Consider the following 19,455-nt stretch of genomic DNA (forward strand, 5'->3'; position numbering starts at 1 on the left):
GCGAGAAGTCAGGCTGTGTAATCGTGATGATCTTCGTGGCGACACACCCGTGACACATCCGCATAGGACCAGTAGGGTGCTGGCAGGCCAGGTAGGTTAGCCGGAGTAGACAGGGGTTGAGCAGGACGAACTGGAACCAGACAGGTCTTATGGCATTCCTGACCCCAAAGGAGCACCTCTCCCGAGCTCCAGTTCAGGACGGGCTCATGTCTTTGTAACCAAGGCAGGCCAAGCAAGATGGGATGAGAGAGACCGGACAGTACGTAAAAGGAGATCTTCTCAGAGTGCAGCATTCCCACCTGAAGAGTTACCGGCTCAGTGACCAGCAAGATGGTTTCAGGGAGAAGGTTTCCATCCACAGAGGAGACTGCTAAAGTGTCCGCCAGACGTATGGTAGGAATCTGAAAATGCTCTGCAACGGCCTGTTGGATGAGATTCCCAGCAGCTCCGGAATCAAGATGGGTAGTCTCAAAAAAGCGGGTCTCACCACTGGTAACGGAAATGGACAGAGTCAAGGGCAGAGAGGAAAAATTCTTGCCTAAGATGACCTCTCCGAGCAGTTCTAGACACTGGAGTTTCCCGGTCTCACTGGGCAAGAGCGGATAAGATGCTCATTATTGCCACAATAGAAGCAACTCCCCTCAGCACGACGGGTCTCCTGGTGAGACTTGACCATCTTGACTTGGTCAATTTGCATCGGCTCTGGAGAAGACACCCGGGGGAGTGCAGGTTGCGAGACTGGACTTTGGATGACGGGAGCGAGGCGCGGAGGTTTCCTCTCACGGTTCATCTCCTTAGCGCGTTCCAGGAAAAGAATGTCAATCTGGGTAGCTAATAACACCGGGTCGTCCAGGGAGGGAGATATGTCACGACCGGCTAGCTCATCCTTGATCCGTCCGGAAAGGCCCTCCCAAAAGGTGGACACCAGGGCCTCATTACTCCAGGCAAGTTCAGATGCGAGGGTTCGGAAATGTACGTCATACTGGCCCACAGTGAGACTCCCTTGGCAGAGTCGGAGAAGTGAGGAGGCAGTAGGAGATTTTCGTCCAGGCTCATCGAACACCTTCCAGAAGGCCGCGAGGAAAGCCTGAAGATCGGACACCAGAGGATCCCCTCTCTCCCACAAAGGGTTAAGCCACACCAACGCCTCTCCAGTGAGGTGAGACATGATGAACGCCACCTTGGCCCTGTCGGAGGTGAACTGGTGTGTCAGGAGTTCAAAGTGCAGCGTGCACTGATTTATGAAGCCCTGACATAGTACGGGATCACCACCAAAACGTGGAGGCGCAGAGAGCCAGGGTCCACAGCGCCCAGGGTTGAGGTGCCGCTGGAGCGGGTGCCGCTTGGATAGAGGTGGACACAGTAGGGGTGGACAGCGCGTCCAGATGGGAGTTGACTGTCCGCAGATAGGACAGGATAGTATCCTGTTGGTACAGGTCAGAGAGCAAAGGAGCCTGGGAGCCACCGGGTTTCATGGCCTGTGCAAACTGTTACGGATCCGGGTGGTGAAACCTCTATGCTGGGATGCAAGGAGGGACCAAAGGGGCGTAACTAAGTGCCTACTCGGACCGACCCTGGTCGCACGGCGGCCTAGTCGACTCCGTGAACCAAGGAGGGACCGGGTAGGTGGACCAGGTGCCACACTGGGACCGACCTTGTGTGAGAGCAGGCGACTCCCACGGGTCAGATGGCTGAAGCTGACAGGTACAGCGGGAGAGCACGGCAGGTAACCTGACAGGTGATCCGGGTTGGCAAGCAGGCGGGCACGGCAGGTAGCCAGATGGGTGATCTGGGTTGGCGAGCAGGCGGGCACGGCAGGTGGCCTGACAGGTGATCTGGGTAGACAGGCTGGCGGGCACGGCTGACAGACAGGCTGGCGGGCACGGCTGCTAGACAGGCTGGCCGGCACGGTTGACAGACAGGCTGGCGTGCAGGACTGACAGGCAGCGGGACCTGAGGGCTGAGGACAGTGTTAGCACACAAACAACAACCTTGCACAGGCACCTCCAATTTGGAGGAGGTGCTTTATATAGGAATGGTCCTTCGGCAAATGGCCGGGGACTCTTTAGGACGGCGCTCGTGGCCTAAGCACAGTGCCCGGGAAGCTGTGCGCGGTGCGTGGAACAGCAGCAGCAGGTGCAGGGGAGCTGGAGGATGCCGGACCGGGACTGTGGCGGTGAGGGAAACGGCATCTCTGCCCGCCAGGAGGCTCCGCTCCATACACCTCGTACACATACGGCTTCGCTCCATACACCTTGTCCACGCGCGGCGCGTCTCCGCTCCGTACGCCTCGTCCACGCGCGGCTCCGCTCCGTACGCCTCGTACACGCGCGGCTCCGCTCCGTACGCCTCGTACACGCTCGGCTTCGCTCCGTACACCTCGTAAACACGCGGCTCCGCTCCGTACACCTCGTCAACACGCGGCTCCGCTCCGTACACCTCGTACACACGCGGCTCCGCTCCGTACACCTCGTACACACGCGGCTCCGCTCCGTACACCTCGGACACACGGCTTCGCTCCGTACACCTCGTACATGCGCGGTTCCGCTCCGTACACCTCGTACACGCGCGGCTCCGCTCCGTACACTTTGTACACGCGCGGCTCCGCTACGTACACCTCGTACACGCGCGGCTCCGCCCCGTACACCTCTGCGTTGCTCCGCTCCGTACACCTCGTACACACGACTTTGCTCCATACACCTCGTACACACGACTCTGCTCCGTACACCTCGTACACGCGCGGCTCTGCTCTGTACACCTCGTACACGCGTGGCTCCGCTCCGTACACCTCGTACACGCGCGGCTCCGCTCCGTACACCTCGTACACACGCGGCTCTGCTCCGTACACCTTGTACACACGCGGCTCTGCTCCGTACACCTCATACACACACGGCTCCGCTCCGTACGCCTCGTACATGCGCGGCTCCGCTCACCTCGTACACACACGGCTCTGCTCCGTACACCTCATACACACACGGCTCCGCTCCGTACACCTCGTACACACACGGCTCCGCTCCGTACACCTCGTACACACACGGCTCTGCTCCGTACACCTCGTACACACACAGCTCCGCTCCATACACCTCGCACACACGCGGCTCCGCTCCGTACACCTCGTACACACGCGGCTCTGCTACATCCACACAGTAAACCCCTCCTGACCCCACACATAAACTTCAGCTCATCCAGCACCATGACAACCTGCACAGCAGAGTCCTGCATCCACTGAGGCCCCTGATCATGTGACCCCTGACTCCTCCCCTCCTGTGACCTCATCACAGCTCCTGTGCGCACAGAGCAGCCATTTATGTGGTGGCGGCTCTGCAGGTGGAGGTATGTGGAGACCCCATTACTGGGTGCAGGGGGCATTAACCCCTTCAGCACGGAGACGCTTTTGGGGTCTTGTGTTGCCCCTTTATAAGAATCATAAGGTCTTTGTTCTGTTTCCTGTAATAGATACATACGACCCAACTATGGAGACAGGAAGGGAGGAAACGTATTGTTCTCATAGTACAGGACCCCTTTACTGCCCCCCACAGTGTAATGCCCCCATTATGCCCCTTATACAGGATGTATGATGCCCCCCCACAGTGTAATGCCCCATTATGCCCCTTATGCAGTATGTATGATGCCCCCATGATACCCCTTATGCAGTATGTGTGATGCCCCCCACACAGTGTAATGCCCCCATTATGCCCCTTATGCTGGATGTATGATGCCCCCACAGTGTAATGCCCCCATTATGCCCCTTATGCTGGATGTATGATGCCCCCACACAGTGTAATGCCCCCATTATGCCCCTTATGCAGTATGTATGATGCCCCCCCACAGTGTAATGCCCCCATTATGCCCGTTATGCAGTATGTATGATGCCCCCACAGTGTAATGCCCCTTATGTAGTATGTATGATGCCCCCACACAGTGTAATGCCCCTTATGCAGGATGTATGATGCCCCCCACACAGTGTAATGCCCCTATTATACCCCTTATGCAGGATGTATGATGCCCCCCACACAGTGTAATGCCCCCATTATGCCCCCATTATGCCCCTTATGCAGTATGTATGATGCCCCACACAGTGTAATGCCCCCATTATGCCCCTTATGCAGGATGTATGATGCCCCCACACAGTGCAATGCCCCCATTATGCCCCTTATGCAGGATGTATGATGCCCCCACACAGTGTAATGCCCCCATTATGTCCCTTATGCAGGATGTATGATGCCCCCACACAGTGCAATGCCCCCATTATGCCCCTTATGCAGTATGTATGATGCCCCCACACAGTATAATGTTCTCACAGTACCGCCTGAGGTCTTGCAGTTGGAATAATCCCTCTGTAAAATGTTTTTCCCTTTGCCTGCTCCCCTACATGTATACCCTCGAGCTTGTATACAGGCATGTAGGGGTGCAGGCCTTACTAGATATCGAGGCTTTGTACAGTAATATACCGCATGAGGATGATATCAGAGGAGTAAGACATTTCTTGAAATCGAGGTCAGTAGAGTGTAGCAGACATAATGACTTCATGGAGGATCTTCTAAAATTCACTCTTACTCATAACTTCTTTCTTTTTGACAGGAAGTACTTCCACCAGCTCAGGGGTACTGCGATGGGGAGCCTCTGTGCCCCCTCGTATGCTAACTTATCCCTGGACTGGTGGAGAAAACCACAATATTCAGGGATGATCATAAGTGGTGGCATTCATATATTGGGGTATGGTACAAATATATTGACTACATTTTTATCATCTGGTCAGGGACGAGTGAACAATCTTTTGAATTTGTCAGGGAACTCAACATCCATAGAGTGGGCCTGAGATTTACATCTGAATTTTATTATTACCAGTTGCCTTTCCTGGATGTTCTAATTAAGAAAGATTGGAATGGGACCCTAGGGACACTCATCTACCATAAACCTTCAAGCACTAATAAACTATTGAAGTGGAATAGCCACCACCCCATCTCCATAAAAAGAGGAATACCCAAGGGCCAATTTTTATAGTTGAGAAGGTACTGCCATAATGTCACGGATTTTAATATACAGGCAATAGACTTGAACATCAGATTCAGGGAAAAAGGGTACTCCTGGTACATTTTGGATTCCGCATCGTTTGCAGAAAAATTGGAGAGACAGACACTCCTCCATGCCTACCCAAGTGACCAAGAAAAAGATTGGACGACACGAGTAAGAAAAACTTACAACAATCAGAGTGACTGTATCTTTCATATCCTCAGAAAACACTGGGATATACTTGTGGCTGACCCTGACCTGGAGGTCCTGTGGGATCTACACCCACAATAACTTTCAGAAAGGGTCAGTCAATTAGGGATCATTTATTGCATAGTTTCTACAAAAAAAACTGCACCCAAGGGGACTTGGCTAGATAAAAGAATCTGCGGTTTCTTTAGATGTGGAGAATGTTGTACATTTAGTTGGATGAGACCATGTAAATCTTTCTCGAGTTCCTCCACGAGTAAAAACTTTTTTCAGAGGGATTATTCCAACTGTAAAACCTCAGAACTTGTATATATGGCCACATGCATCTGCCCCCTAGATTATGTAGGCAAGACCAAGAGGGAGTCTAGGAGGAGGGTGGGGGAGCATTTGGGTGATATATGCCATGGTCGGGACACCCCATTAGCGAGACACATGAACAGTGTACATCGAGGTGAAACCGGAGACATCTCCTTTTGTATCATTGAGGTGGTTAAACCCAATGTGATTGGAGGTGATCACAATAGATGTATCCTCAAAAAAGAAAGTGAGTGGATTTTTAGACTGGATTCACGAGCCCCTAAGGGACTGAATGAGAAAATTTCTTATGCCTGTTTCGTGTTAATGCAGCCCCATTCGGGATTACATTTTTGGATTTTATACTCTACCTATTGCTACTCAGTTCCCAGTGAATGGGGTTCACATATTGTACTTCATCGAGATATCTGAGCTTCTATATCAGAATTATTTATCAGTTATATCCTACATCTACTATTTCATAATTAAGAAGTGTGGTGTTCCTTGTGTATCTCTATGCAATAGGGGTCAAATTTGACCATTTAGGAGTATACTGTGGGCCATCATCCCATATTTTCTGTAGTGATAAAATAGATCTACATGCCTATTGCATGATGGGAGGATGTGAAATACTTGTTTTTAGTCTCCCATGATGCTGATCTCACAGATAGGATTTTTCTATGTTGGTGGTATGCAATCCAATACCATATGCGCTCCGGTGTGGAACCCATGCTTCCTGACATGCACATTCGCAGATAGGAGACCGTGATGCACTCCATCATGGAACGCACATGTCCGGCACGTTTGAGCTTCCTTCCGGCCTGTTGTTTTGTGCTGAATTGTGGGGAATACTTGAGAATTTATTTTTGTTCTGTCTTTAGTTGATCCCACTGATACATCAGATAAGTCCTCATAGAATTATAATTAGAGGAACCCATGGACACATTGGGATTTGTGAAGCTGACCTCCGCTCTCCTCTATTACCTTTGAATTTATTGTGTGACTTGTATTTCTGAATAGTAGCTCTTGGTTTGTTCCATTTCCATGTGTAAATTGAATTTGACTCGTAGTCTTTGATATCTCTTTCAAACTTAGTTTTTTCGATGTCTGAGATCCATCCTCCAGACTTTGTAAAGTCTTCTGCATATTTTGTTTGAGTTTTGTATCCAAAAAGGCTTCTACACTGGGCGGAAAACTTTCACCTAGTTATTTTCAAGAAACAAATATCAAACGCAATGTGACTTGATTATCCTTTATAAATTTATCTTTATTAAGTTTTGAAAAGGAAATACAAATACAAACACCGGGTACTAGTTGTGCAACAAGTAGTAGGTCAAACATGACCCCATAACCACAACAATAACCAGTATTTCCAAAACATTTGAAAATGAAATAATTAAACACAATACAAAGTAGAGTCGCTGGTAGAACATTGGTTCAATGTGTTTTAGGATATACCAGCGTGGTGACTCAGACTTAAACATTAAGTCATTACATATTCATTTGGATTAACAAATAAGGGCTATAAAAGAAAAAACGAGTAGTTAAAACTAAAAACACAAATACACACAAAGACAAAGGGAAGTGGGGGAATGGATGTATGGGTAAGAGGGTTAGGGTAACGTCAAATAGGCTCCTGAAGTATAGACTTAGCTTTCCCCTATTAGGTCAAGGTAATCAGCGGAAGATTTAAACTCTAGTAGAACCATGTTTTATAAAATTTATTATGGGAGTTATTGATCATGGAGGGGAGTTCGTCCGTTAGCATAATCTCATTTATTTTGGAGAACCATAGTGTTACTTTTCCATAGCAAGGGAATACATGCTCTAGCACAGGGTTCCCCAACTCCAGTCCTCAAGGCCCACCAACAGGTCATGTTTTCAGGATTTCCTTAGTATTACACAGGTGATAATTGCATCACCTGCACAGGCAATAATTCCATCACCTGTGCAATACTAAGGAAATCCTGAAAACATGACCTGTTGGTGGGCCTTGAGGACTGGAGTTGGGGAACCCTGCTCTAGCAGACGTGATCAAGTGTCTCAGTATCGAGTTTTTATATGTTTTTAAAGGGATGTTGCTGTGATTGAGAAGGACGAAAGCTGGGTCAAGGTTGAAATAAGATCAGTGAATTTACTAATCACTAGTAGAACTTTTCCCCAGAAAGGAGAAAGGTGTTATGATCTGCTACAAGCACTAAGGAAAGACAGGAGATCTGTCCCTACAATAGAACTACGCTAGATCCCTACAATGTAACGGGGAACCTGATCCTGCGATCAGACCCGCTAAAGTCCTCAGCTAGTCTGAACGAAGACCTATAGATGTGAGGGAGGGATCCCTACAAGAACTAGGGACTGGGAGAAAGATGGACACCTCCTAGCATAAATTGTAGCAGTAAAAAGACAAACAAACAACATAGAACATAGAGGTCAAAAGACCTAGCTAAACTGACTGAGAAAGGTAACAAAGCACCTGGCTAGCTTAAGAGTAGAAATCACAATGAAGTCCAGCAAGGCCAGAAGGGCGGAGCAGGATTAAATAGGCAAAAACGGTCATGTGACCAGCATAATAGAAAAAACCTAACAGGAGAGTTCTAACAAAAGGAGTTTACAGGTCCAGAAAATATGTAGTAGGTCACCCTCCTCCTCCTCCTCACATCTCCAACACATGGGACTAGCATCTGGGAATATAGAGTGTAGGCGAGTTGGGACCCTGTACCACCGAGAAAGCAGTTTATAGCTGGCCTCCTGAAATCGCGAGCTGATTGATGATGTGTGTCAAGGTGAAGATTCACTTCCACTGATCTCTCGTTAAGGTGCAACCCAGATCTCTCTCCCATTGAGATTGGAAGTGTGTTTTAGGCTAGTCCAGGGATTCAATCAGTAGGGAATACAAGAGTGACAAAGTATGTCTTAATGGGCCGGTATTTGGTGACTTGGTTATCCTATAAGGGCTTTTTTTTTACATGTGGACATACACCCTGTAAAGCGTGCAACTATGTTAATAAAACCTACACATTTGAAGAAAACCTAACGGGACAACAATTTGCAATACACAATTTCATCAGTTGTAACACTATAGGGGTCATCTATTTAATAGAGTGTATAGAGAGTAAACTACAATACGTGGGATGGACGTCAGGTCCACTAAAAACATGTATTAGAAGACATTTATCTGACGCAATCAATCCCACAACATTAAACCTGTCTGTGGTTTCAAGACGCTTTTCACAAAAACATAAAGGGGATATCAGATCCTTCAGATATTAGGAATAGAAAAGGCTTATAAACCATTAAGAGGTGGAGATATGAAAAGAAAAATCTTAAATAGAAAGTCATATTGGATATTAAAATTACAAACTTGAGCCCCACAGGGAATGAACATCAGACCGGATTAATATTACAGTGCAATTAATTGTATTTGTCTTTGATTTCCAGTGATTTTATTGAATGTCTCATGCATGAGTTGTATTTGTGTATTCTCTTTTACTTCCATACAATACAGGGTTAAATTGTCTGAGAAGTACTCAGTAATCAATGGACACCCAGGAAAGGGAAGGATATAAAAGTATCACAGAGACTCGCATGTTGTAAATCAGGAATAAGCATTGGTTTGGTATGTGGGCACTTGTTGGTATGCCATCACAACAGTTTTTATGAACTCACAATAAATGTGAGGTTTTAACAATATAGACAATGCTGGAGAATCCATCTCTCCTCCTTTCTCTACTTGAACCTTGAAATGTCCCTGACCAGGGCGGCTCCATGCGGTGATCTTCAGACCAGATACATTGAATAAACAGTGAGCTGACCTCCCTCTCCATTTTACCATTATATCCATGTTTTCCCTATAGTGATGGATATTTATTTTTGCTAAAACTGTGATATTTTCACTTTAAAACTTTTTTTAAACCTTTTTTTATAAACTTTTTTAAACCACTCTCATTAGTGCGATCACACAACATACAAGCCTCTGATTGCTCAGTGATGCACTGTACTACTGTAGTGCCGTGTATTATCACTGCCTGTGCAATAGTAACGGCCCCATACACATGAGATAAGTGTTGACTTATTTGGTAGACGGCTATCTCTCCAGACTCCTCCATACACACAAATATTCCAGCTTTCCTGTGGTTTGTATGACTGACTGGTACTGTCGGGAGGCCCCCAAATACATTATATAGTCAACCAAAACCCCCAAAATCAGTGCTTCCATGCAACTTTAGTCTAATGTTTATGGGGCGTTAAAAGGTAACTTATTGGACGCTGCCTCTGGCCCGGCCTAATAGACTTTCGTACATTGCAGGCCCAGACACCATTATTAGGCATTTCAGTATTGTAGGAACTAGGCAGCCCCATACAATCGAGTACTTGGGGAGGAGGGGCATTCAGCCGAACTCTGTCACACCTTCTTAGATGCCATGTTTGCTTTTTGCAGGACAACGCGCACAGCACCAGGAACTAGCGGTGGACACCGCGATCCTCTAAGCCACTACGTGCAGCACCACCTTATAACCAGGAACTCTGGGTCACAGGTATGCTACGTCCAGCTCTAATCGGTCTATCTCTGCCTCCACAGTCCCTCTCAGCTGATAACTCTGAGTCTGCCACTCTCTGCTCTTTTCTGCAGACCCAAGCAACCAGTGTCACCATATCTCCACACTTTTGAATCCCTACCTTTGAACACCATCCAGCAATCTAGTAGGTGTCGCCTCTCATCAATTTGTATATATACTTGCTCTATACTATGATGTATCTGCATTAATGGGGTTTGATGAAATATTATGCACTATTTGACAGCATGTTTATTGTTCAGGTTAAACAAGAGATATTATCATGTTATTGTGCTATGATCCATTTGTATATGCTTTTTTATTTTATTACTTATTATTATTCTTTTATTTATTGTTTTGTTCTTTGTGCAATTTCCAATAGTTCTTGATTAAGGTCAGATCGACCGAAACGTTTACTTTTGTTTTTGGACTGCATTAAAAAAAATTTTTTCTATAAGAACCATTGAGTGCCGAGGTTATTCTCAATGTCAATTCCAGTGTCAGAAAATTAGACTAGAATTAGCTTTATAGAAGATGAGTCTATGAGAAACGTGTTCAGCTGCAGACTCCGGGGAAGAAACTGCTTGTTGTCTGTGGCCTAAAATATATAGGTTTTATTAATAGATGTAAAGAAAAAACTAAATACTGTAAAATAATAAATCTCCTTATATGTTTCCCCTCATTATCTCCAATAGCTCTATTATTACACAGGATTTTTATGATGTTACATCGGCTCATCTTCTTCTCATTCAGGTCCCTACAATATTAGATCCTCTCAGTGAAGATCTTCTACATAAGAAAATTTTCCTGATTTATCCATCAAAGATGGATATGGACAGAGACAAGATGGCGGAGAGGATATTACACCTCACCCTGGAGATCCTTTTCCGGCTTACTGGAGAGGTGAGAGATTCTGATGACGTCACATTACATCATTCTTATCTATGGGAATAACAGATGGACAGAACTGGAGAGGTGAGGACCCTGGAAATGTCTGGAGGGAGATTTATTAATGTGTCTCTCCATAACCAGAGATTAATCACTGGGCCTCCACCTCACCCCCTGATACATGAGGACATCAATGACCAGAAGATCCTAGAACTCACCTACAAGATGATTGAGTTGCTGACTGGAGAGGTGACACTGCTGGGAATGCTGGGACATTATACAGTAACGCTATGAAGGGATCGGGGGGATGACGGTATCATTGTATTTGTCAGGTTCCTATAAGGTGTCAGGATTTCGTCGTCTATTTCTCCATGGAGGAGTGGGAGTATTTAGAAGGACACAAAGATCTGTACAAGGACATCATGATGGAGCTTACCCAGCCCCTCACATCACCAGGTAATAGAGAGGACTAAATACACACGACCTATAATTATCTGTATGTAAAGAATGAATTCAGTCCCTGTATGTGTTTCCTCCAGATCTATTCAGTAAGAGGACAACACCAGACAGATGTCCCCGTCCTCTTCTTCCACAGAACTGTAAACAAGAAGATCCCAATGTTCCTCAGGATCATCAGGTAGATGGAGAGAAGGTGTCATGAGATCTCCCCTATGATGTATAGACGGCTGTGAAGGTCTTGTGCTCAGTTCTGTTTTATCCACCAGTATTATATGTTTTATATTTGTGTAATGAGAACGGTGGAGATGGCAGGATTAGAGCTGATCATAGATGTGACTTCTCCATCTGTCTGTGACTTTTACAATATTTGTTTCAGGGTGAAGATCTGACCCATATTAATACTACAGAGACATATGTGAGGGATGATGAGCGGTGTAAAGAGGAGATTCCTACATATGACTACCCAGGTGAGTAGTAACCACTAAATACAGAGAAGTCACAGATTCTTCTCAGTCACCGACTGTGGCTGCTTTATCGGTGATGTAGTCCGGCCGTATCACAATCGTGTGATCACCATTTTGCCACTAGACCAAAACATTCTCTTCCGTCCGAAAATGTTCAAATTACTTTGGGAAATTGTGAAAGCCCTTTTCTATAGAACTTACAACCTGGAGGATCCACCTACACCCTGTGATTTAGGAGACGTTACCTGCCCAGATCTGTAAACCACAAAGCCAGAAAATTACTTGAAGAAAAATATTATGATGGGCCTGTAAGAGAAAGTGGAGGGTAATGATGGTGTTGGCTTCCTAGATCCCTGATATCTTATTGGATGAATCTACCTTCTCTCCCTTCTGTGCGGCTGAATGTGCTCATATGGTCCCTACAAGACCAGGTCCAGTCTTTCTGGCCAAGCTTCACTTTTATGATCGACATTAAATGTGCAGTGAGGGACAAGTGTGAATTTCTGTACAATAACAGCAGAGTTTCCCTTTATCCTGACTGTTCTATTTCTTTTAAAACCGACTAACTTCAAACAGGATTGTGATAAACTACACAAAAAACATTACACCTGTGCCATGATATATCTCTAAGCTGTGCGTGGCTGATGGCTGTAATATACATTTATTCACGCCTGCAGGAGATGTGTTAGCTCCAGCCCTGGTTTCATGGATTCACTCCACGTCATAAATTACATTATGTTTTCATCCTAAGGAATTCAGATTACTGCACAATCTCTCCTGAAATGGGGGCGCTAATACTTTCTCTACTCTTCTGGTCAGGACTCATAGTAGCTCCAATAGTCCACCATAAATGAGTGTAACTCCAGGTTAGTGTTGGATTTCTCCCTTCATACGTACATTGTTGTTGGGGATGTTACATGTTTTCATATTCTTTCTTTTTTTTTTTTACAAGTTCATTCTGTATGATACGAGGGTCAGTCAATAAGTAATGCCTCCTATTTTTTTTCTCCTTTTAATTGGCAAGAAATTCAAATGCAATTACATAGGTTGAAAACCACAACATTAACAATTAATTTGTCATTTTTCAATATAATCTCCATCCATTTCCACAGTCTTGGTCCACCGTTTAACAAGGGCATGTATTCCAGCATGGTAAAAAGCATTCTTGGGACCCACCGTGCACAAACTTTTCTGTATCCCAGTTGTCCAATAATTTTCATCACACTGCCTTTACTGAGGCAGATAATGCCACACAATTCATCTGCAGTCACCCGGCGGTCACCACGAATGATGTCATCGACTCGCTGAATGCTGCTTGGAGTCACTGCGGTTACTGGCCTGCCACTCCGCATTTTGTCAGCCAACGGTGATGGCCCTTCAGCTGTGTTACAGCGACGAACCCATCGTCTACCAGTACTGACATCCACTGTTGCATCACCGTACACATTTTTCAGTCTCTCATGAATTCAAATGGGCGTTTCACCTTCTGCATGCAAGAATTCAATCACAGAACGTTGTCTAATACGAACATCGATGTCAGTCATTTTGCAAACGGATACAGTCCTGCCACCTGTTGGTGCAGGAAGTTGCAATTGCTGTGGATTGGAGAAGAAGGTTTGAGGAATTGTGCCAAATTCAAATATTTAACATAACTACCTTATTTAAGGAGAAAAAAAATAGGAGGCATTACTTATTGACTGACCCTCGTAGTTTCATTGTGGTGGGATCGGCCGGCCTCACTTATGTGAGCCTGTAACTCCCTGGTCGTCTTTCAGAAAGATCTCCATTTCCTCTTCCAAATGCCCGAGATCTAAATTTAAGACACCTCAGCTCTGCAGTATTGTAAAAAAGTTCACTTTAAATGTCTAATATTTCTTCTTGACACTCATCTGACATAAAATATTGTCCCTTACGATAGTTTAGATTGCCAAGAGCCACCGAGCCCCATACTCCAATTACCCCAGAGAGGTTTCACCACTAGTTACTCATTTTTCTCTGATGGAGACTGTTGAGTTTGTTCATTTCAGTTGATGTTTTATTGTCTATAGTCACAGTTTTTGACTTCAGTAATCCTCTGCTTTAACCCCTTCCTGCAGTCAGTTTTCTGTTCCTAATCAGGGCCATTTTTCAAATCTGACGTGTGTCACTTTATGTGGTGATAACTTTGGAATTCTTCACAAAGGATAAGAAAACAAATGGACCTTACAAATTATTTTCCAACTTCTTTTGAATCTGACAATACCCTGTATACGGTTGTACACTACTGTCTGGGCACATGGCAGGTTAAGAAGGGAAGGAGCGCCATTTAGCTATTAGGAATGCAGATTTTGCTGGAATAGTTCCCAGACACAATGTATTGGGGGCACTGTTTATGGTCATTTGGAAGCTCAAAAGATGGCCACCACAAACAGGCTTGTCTTATCTACCCCGTTTACAGATTTCACAAATTACTTTGCCCATCACCATTTATCCCTTCTACATGGATCTGGACTTACACAGAGACCCCTAGGCTTGGGCCACGGTGTTACCTGCTGTTCTGTGGAGTGAGATGGGAAGAAGAATAGTCAGGTAGCCGGGTCAGAACCAGGAGGGCAGAGAAAATACAAAATCAGAAGACACAAGAGTAGTCAGTAAACGGGCCGAGGTCACAACAGAAACAAATACACAAGCCGGGAGCTGAGCACAGAGGACTGAACCAGAGGAGAACAAGGCTGTATCTGGCAGCTTCCGGCGATATGCTTCCAGCTTTAGTAGGGTGCGGTGCTCTCCAGTTGGCTGAAGCCGGGAGCAGATTACTCCAGCTGGACAGCACACACACCCATACTGCCAGACTGGATGGTACTACAGGTACCAGCAACCCTAATCTTAGTGGCTGGACAGAGCCTGCGCCGCCCAGAGCTTCTGGTTCTGACGTCTCTTCTATCACCAGCGCCACCTGCAGAATGAATAAGGCGGCTCCTGGTGACAGAAGCAGACGTCACACAAGTCGAAGCAGGAGGAGAAGTAGACGTCCCAGACGAGATGGGACACACCTTTTGCAGAAGCCCTAATATAACAAAATGGTAGAAGACCAGATCAGTAGAAATCCCCATAAAGTGACTCCATTTTGGAAATTATAACCCTCAGTGAATTAATCTATAGGAGTAGTGACTATTTTGACTCCACAGTCACTTTCCAGAAATTAGCACGCAGTGGATGTTGGAGAGTGAAAATTGCAAATATGCTATTTTATTACCCAACACATAGTGCCCAGATTGTGCTCCAGGAGACACACACCGTAAATTAAGTGGGTTCTTCTCACTATAGTAATGCCAAATACATGGATGCTGAATGTGGTTTGGGCACACTGCAAGGCTCAGAAGTGAGGGGGAGATCTGACTTTGGGAGAGCGGATATTGCTGGATTGGTTTATGGAAGCCATGTTGCTTTTCAAGAGCCTTTGAGCCACTAATAATGTGGAAACCTCTGTTATTCCATTGACAGATGATGGACCTGAGTGGGGACTTGTTTTTTGTGAGATAAGTAGAAGTTTTTATTGGTATTATTTCACCTACATAACATCATTTGGTGTCTTTTTATTCCATATTTGGGAGGCAGAATGAACAAACAGTTGAACACCACGCTCTACTGCTCCTTTCTATGAGGTTTTCTATCAGACAGTCATTGTCCTGGTGAATAAGTGATTTTTTTTTATATAACTTGCCTTTTTTATGGACAGTTTAAGTAGAAATGTTCAAAAATATAAAATTCAAGGATTTTTTTATTAAAAAATAATATTCGGTTTTATTCTTGGCAGATGTCTGTACCAGGAGATCAGAGGGGCAGCTGACATCTTCAATTTTCAAATCAGATAATTTTCAGATCCAACAGGATATAATTGAAATGAATGACATTTCTCCAGATTTACCATCATCCCTTCACTGCAATGATCTGTCATCTGATCCTTTGAAACAGGTCCTGTCTTCTGATTCATTACCGACTACTAAGGAAAATCAAAGTCACAAAACAAGCATTAAAAAACAAACTGCTCCTAATGCAAAGAAGACATTTTCACATTCAGAATATAGAAATAGTTTTCCTCCCAAAAAGTCTTTTCTTAAACCTCAAAAAATTCACACAGCGAAGAATAGATTTTCTTGTTCAAAGTGTGGGAGGTATTTTAATCAGAAATCAGATCTTGTTAGGCACCAGAGAACTCACACAGGAGAGAAGCCATTTTCCTGTTCAGAATGTGGGAAACGTTTTACAGAGAAATCATATCTTATCGCACATGAGAGAACTCACACAGGAGAGAAGCCATTTTCCTGTTCAGAATGTGGGAAATGTTTTACAGTGAAATCAACTCTTAGCAAACATCAGAGAACTCACACAGGGGAGAAGCCATTTTCCTGTTCAGAATGTGGGAAATGTTTTACAGAGAAATCAAATCTTATCAGACATCATAGAACTCACACAGGGGAGAAGCCATTTTCATGTTCAGAATGTGGGAAATCTTTTGCAAAGAAATCAAATGTTATCAAACATCAGAGAACTCACACAGGGGAGAAGCCTTTTTCATGCTCAGATTGTGGAAAATGTTTTGGACACAAATCATATCTTTATAAACATCAGAGAACTCACACAGGGGAGAAGCCTTTTTCATGCTCAGATTGTGGAAAATGTTTTGGACACAAATCATATCTTTATAAACATCAGAGAACTCACACAGGGGAGAAGCCTTTTTCATGTCCAGAATGTGGGAAATGTTTTAACCAGAAAGCGCATCTTGATAACCACCGGAGAATCCACACAGGGGAGAATGCCGCAACTACACCCAACTAGTCTCTGTACAGACTAGAACAGCCCTAGCTGCACAACTAAAAACTCCACCACACACCCAACTAACTAATAAGCCGTTGAGGAGTTTCTCATACCTCCTGAGGAACCAGAGGGGAGGCGGCAACACACTGTCAACCAGGGGAAAGGAAAGTATGAAGGAAAATACGAAAACTCTGAGTGAGAAACAAAAACACATTCATATAGGGCAAAGAAGGCAAGCTAAGGAGAACCAAAAATAAAGGGAACAAGTATAATCTCCCAGAAACCTAACATTGTTGGAATAAAAAGGTACTGGGAGGGAAAGCAAACTGACCGGGAGGATACAAGGTCAAGGGGGCCAAGGTCGGACCCCACTTAAACAGGGTCCCCAGGCAGGACCCAGCTCACCCTGCTTCTTCCTTCTCAGGACATTGGCCATGTTCGAATCTGACACAGCGGTTGAATATGACTAATACACTGTGAAGTCTACAGGCCCCACAGACAGGATCAACGAAAAAAAAGTGGGCCAATCACATCCGGCAGAAGGTACGTGATCACGCCCCTGATCACCAAACTGTATGCACAACTCTATACTAAAAGAATCATCTTACTCCCATTATATTTTCTCTCTCCACCCCCCTCCTCCCTAGCTAAATCCAAAAAGAAGCAAAAAACCCCACTACGCTGAGGTACTATCACCACGTCTGACCAGGTCTTCGCACCAATACCTCCATCAAGGAAAACCGGGATCATATGCCAGTACTGACCCATTTCCTTTGAACTACCTACTGGCCTATTCAACTGATATTCATGTATTGAAATCTATGAACTCTATTTTATTTTATTTTATTTATTGAAAATTTACTGTACACACCCGGACCTAGTGTACTTCTTATGGACTATCTTATATCCTATTCTATTCCAATTTTAATAATTTGTAACCCAATAAAGGAATTTTAACTAATTACCCCGTCTCCCTAATCCATTCCACTATCGCTGGCGCAATTTTAAAAAAACTCTAAATCTACAATACATACATCCATACGGACAGGCATCGGTTCCCTGTCTACAAATTCGCAGCCACCATAGCGCCTTCTTCCTCCCAATCTACATGACCAGGAGGATAGTTTCATCTTTGTGGTGAAAGTTATACAATTCATCCTCACCAACTGTAAATATAAAACCCGTCCATTTATAATGACCACGGACAAGATAAAGTTTCCCAACTCACATCAGGACCACAAGATCCCAGGTACTTTCAGCTGAATCACAACTAATGTAGTGTACTTAATTATATGTACCAAATGTCCAACTGGGGGTCTGTATGTAGGGGAGACAGGGCAAAAACTTAGAACAAGGATGAATTCTCATCACCACACAATAAAAAAATAAAGAATAGATCTACTTGTGGCCAAACCTTTTTACGGCCACAACTGCTTCTCCCTCTCCCATGATGATAGTTCTGCTTCACTTCACTTGTCTTATCTATTGCATTATTCCTGTGCCCTGTTGTGTATTAATATGTGACTATTCAGATTTTGTGTTATACTATACAAAACCTACAAAAGACAAAAAATATATCATATACCCTACCATCATTATATATAAATGTAATGCAAAGTTGCATATGAAATATAGGGTACTTAGTGAACTATTTTTGATCAAAAAAAGTATACAAGCCGTCCCACCAGCGACAAGATGACCCTAATTGGGACGGTCCTACACTGTCTATATTAAAAACCTTACTGTATATCAAAGTTGAAGTGATGCATATTAAAGGGTAGACAAATAGAACCGGGTCCCAATATCAGACCACCTAAGCCCGTGGTAAGCTACATATATACTGACCAGCTCAACAAGGGGGATGCCACACCCCTAATTTGCACAGAATGCAAGCAAGACAAAAAAACAAGCAATGTTCACATTGCTTGGTTTTTTGTTTTGTGTTATACTATGTCTGATGAACAGACCTGAGTAGTCTCGAAAGCTTACTGACTAATGGCTAACTGAAAAGATTGTATCAACCACTGAGGACTTTCAGATTTTTATATTTTTCTCCAAACAGCAATTTTAAGATCTCTCCACAGGTGTTCAATGGGATTTAGATCCGGATTCATTGCTGGTCAGAACTGTCCAGGACTTTGTTTCCATCCATTTTCTGGGTGCTTCTTGAAATATGTTTGGGGTCATTGTCATGCTGGAAGATCCATGACCTAGCAAGCAAACCCAGCTTTCTGACACTAGGCACTCTATTGTGCTCCAAAATCCTTTGCTAATCTTCAGATTTCATGATGCCTTGCACACAGTTAAGGTACCTGACCAGAGGCAGCAAAACAACCCCAAAACATTTTTGAAGTTCCACCATATTTGACTGTATGTGTTGTAAATTTATTGATTATGTTGCGCACCTTGGACAGAAGAACATCCGGATCTGTAAAGATGGACTTATAGCCTTGAAATTATTGATATTTTTCAACAATTTTGGTTTTCAAGTCCTCAGACTCATGCAAAGATTGAATCAACTTCTCCCTTTATCTGGTTTTAGTTGTGATTTTCATATTGCCCACACCTGTTACTTACCACAATTGCGTTTGAACAAGCTTCACTTGCTTGAAACAAAGTTGTTTACCCACAATTTTGGCAAGGTGTCAACAATTTTGTCCGACCTATTTTGTGTGAAATTATGTTCAATTTGCCTTTTTTTCTCTGTTTTCTTGTGTTGTTCCAATGCATGCAAAGGAAATAAACGTGTATAACAAAACGTGTAATGGCAATAATTT

General features: G+C 44.3%; 1 protein-coding gene across 1 annotated transcript; it reads left to right on the forward strand.

Moving 5' to 3' along the window:
• The first annotated feature begins 3,244 nt into the window (after positions 1–3,244).
• LOC141197757 (uncharacterized) lies at positions 3,245–17,292 on the forward strand. Its single transcript, XM_073662846.1, has 9 exons — positions 3,245–3,333; positions 9,953–10,049; positions 10,145–10,215; positions 10,821–10,970; positions 11,100–11,204; positions 11,288–11,411; positions 11,495–11,592; positions 11,791–11,881; positions 15,675–17,292. Exons 4-9 carry the CDS (start codon positions 10,893–10,895, stop codon positions 16,697–16,699), a joined length of 1,521 nt encoding a protein of 506 aa, XP_073518947.1. The 5' UTR covers positions 3,245–3,333; positions 9,953–10,049; positions 10,145–10,215; positions 10,821–10,892; the 3' UTR covers positions 16,700–17,292.
• The last annotated feature ends 2,163 nt before the right edge of the window (positions 17,293–19,455 follow it).

Source organism: Phyllobates terribilis, unplaced genomic scaffold (assembly GCF_046119375.1).
Source record: "Phyllobates terribilis strain yellow unplaced genomic scaffold, ASM4611937v1 Scaffold_86__1_contigs__length_6382490, whole genome shotgun sequence".
Lineage (NCBI taxonomy): Eukaryota > Metazoa > Chordata > Amphibia > Anura > Dendrobatidae > Phyllobates > Phyllobates terribilis.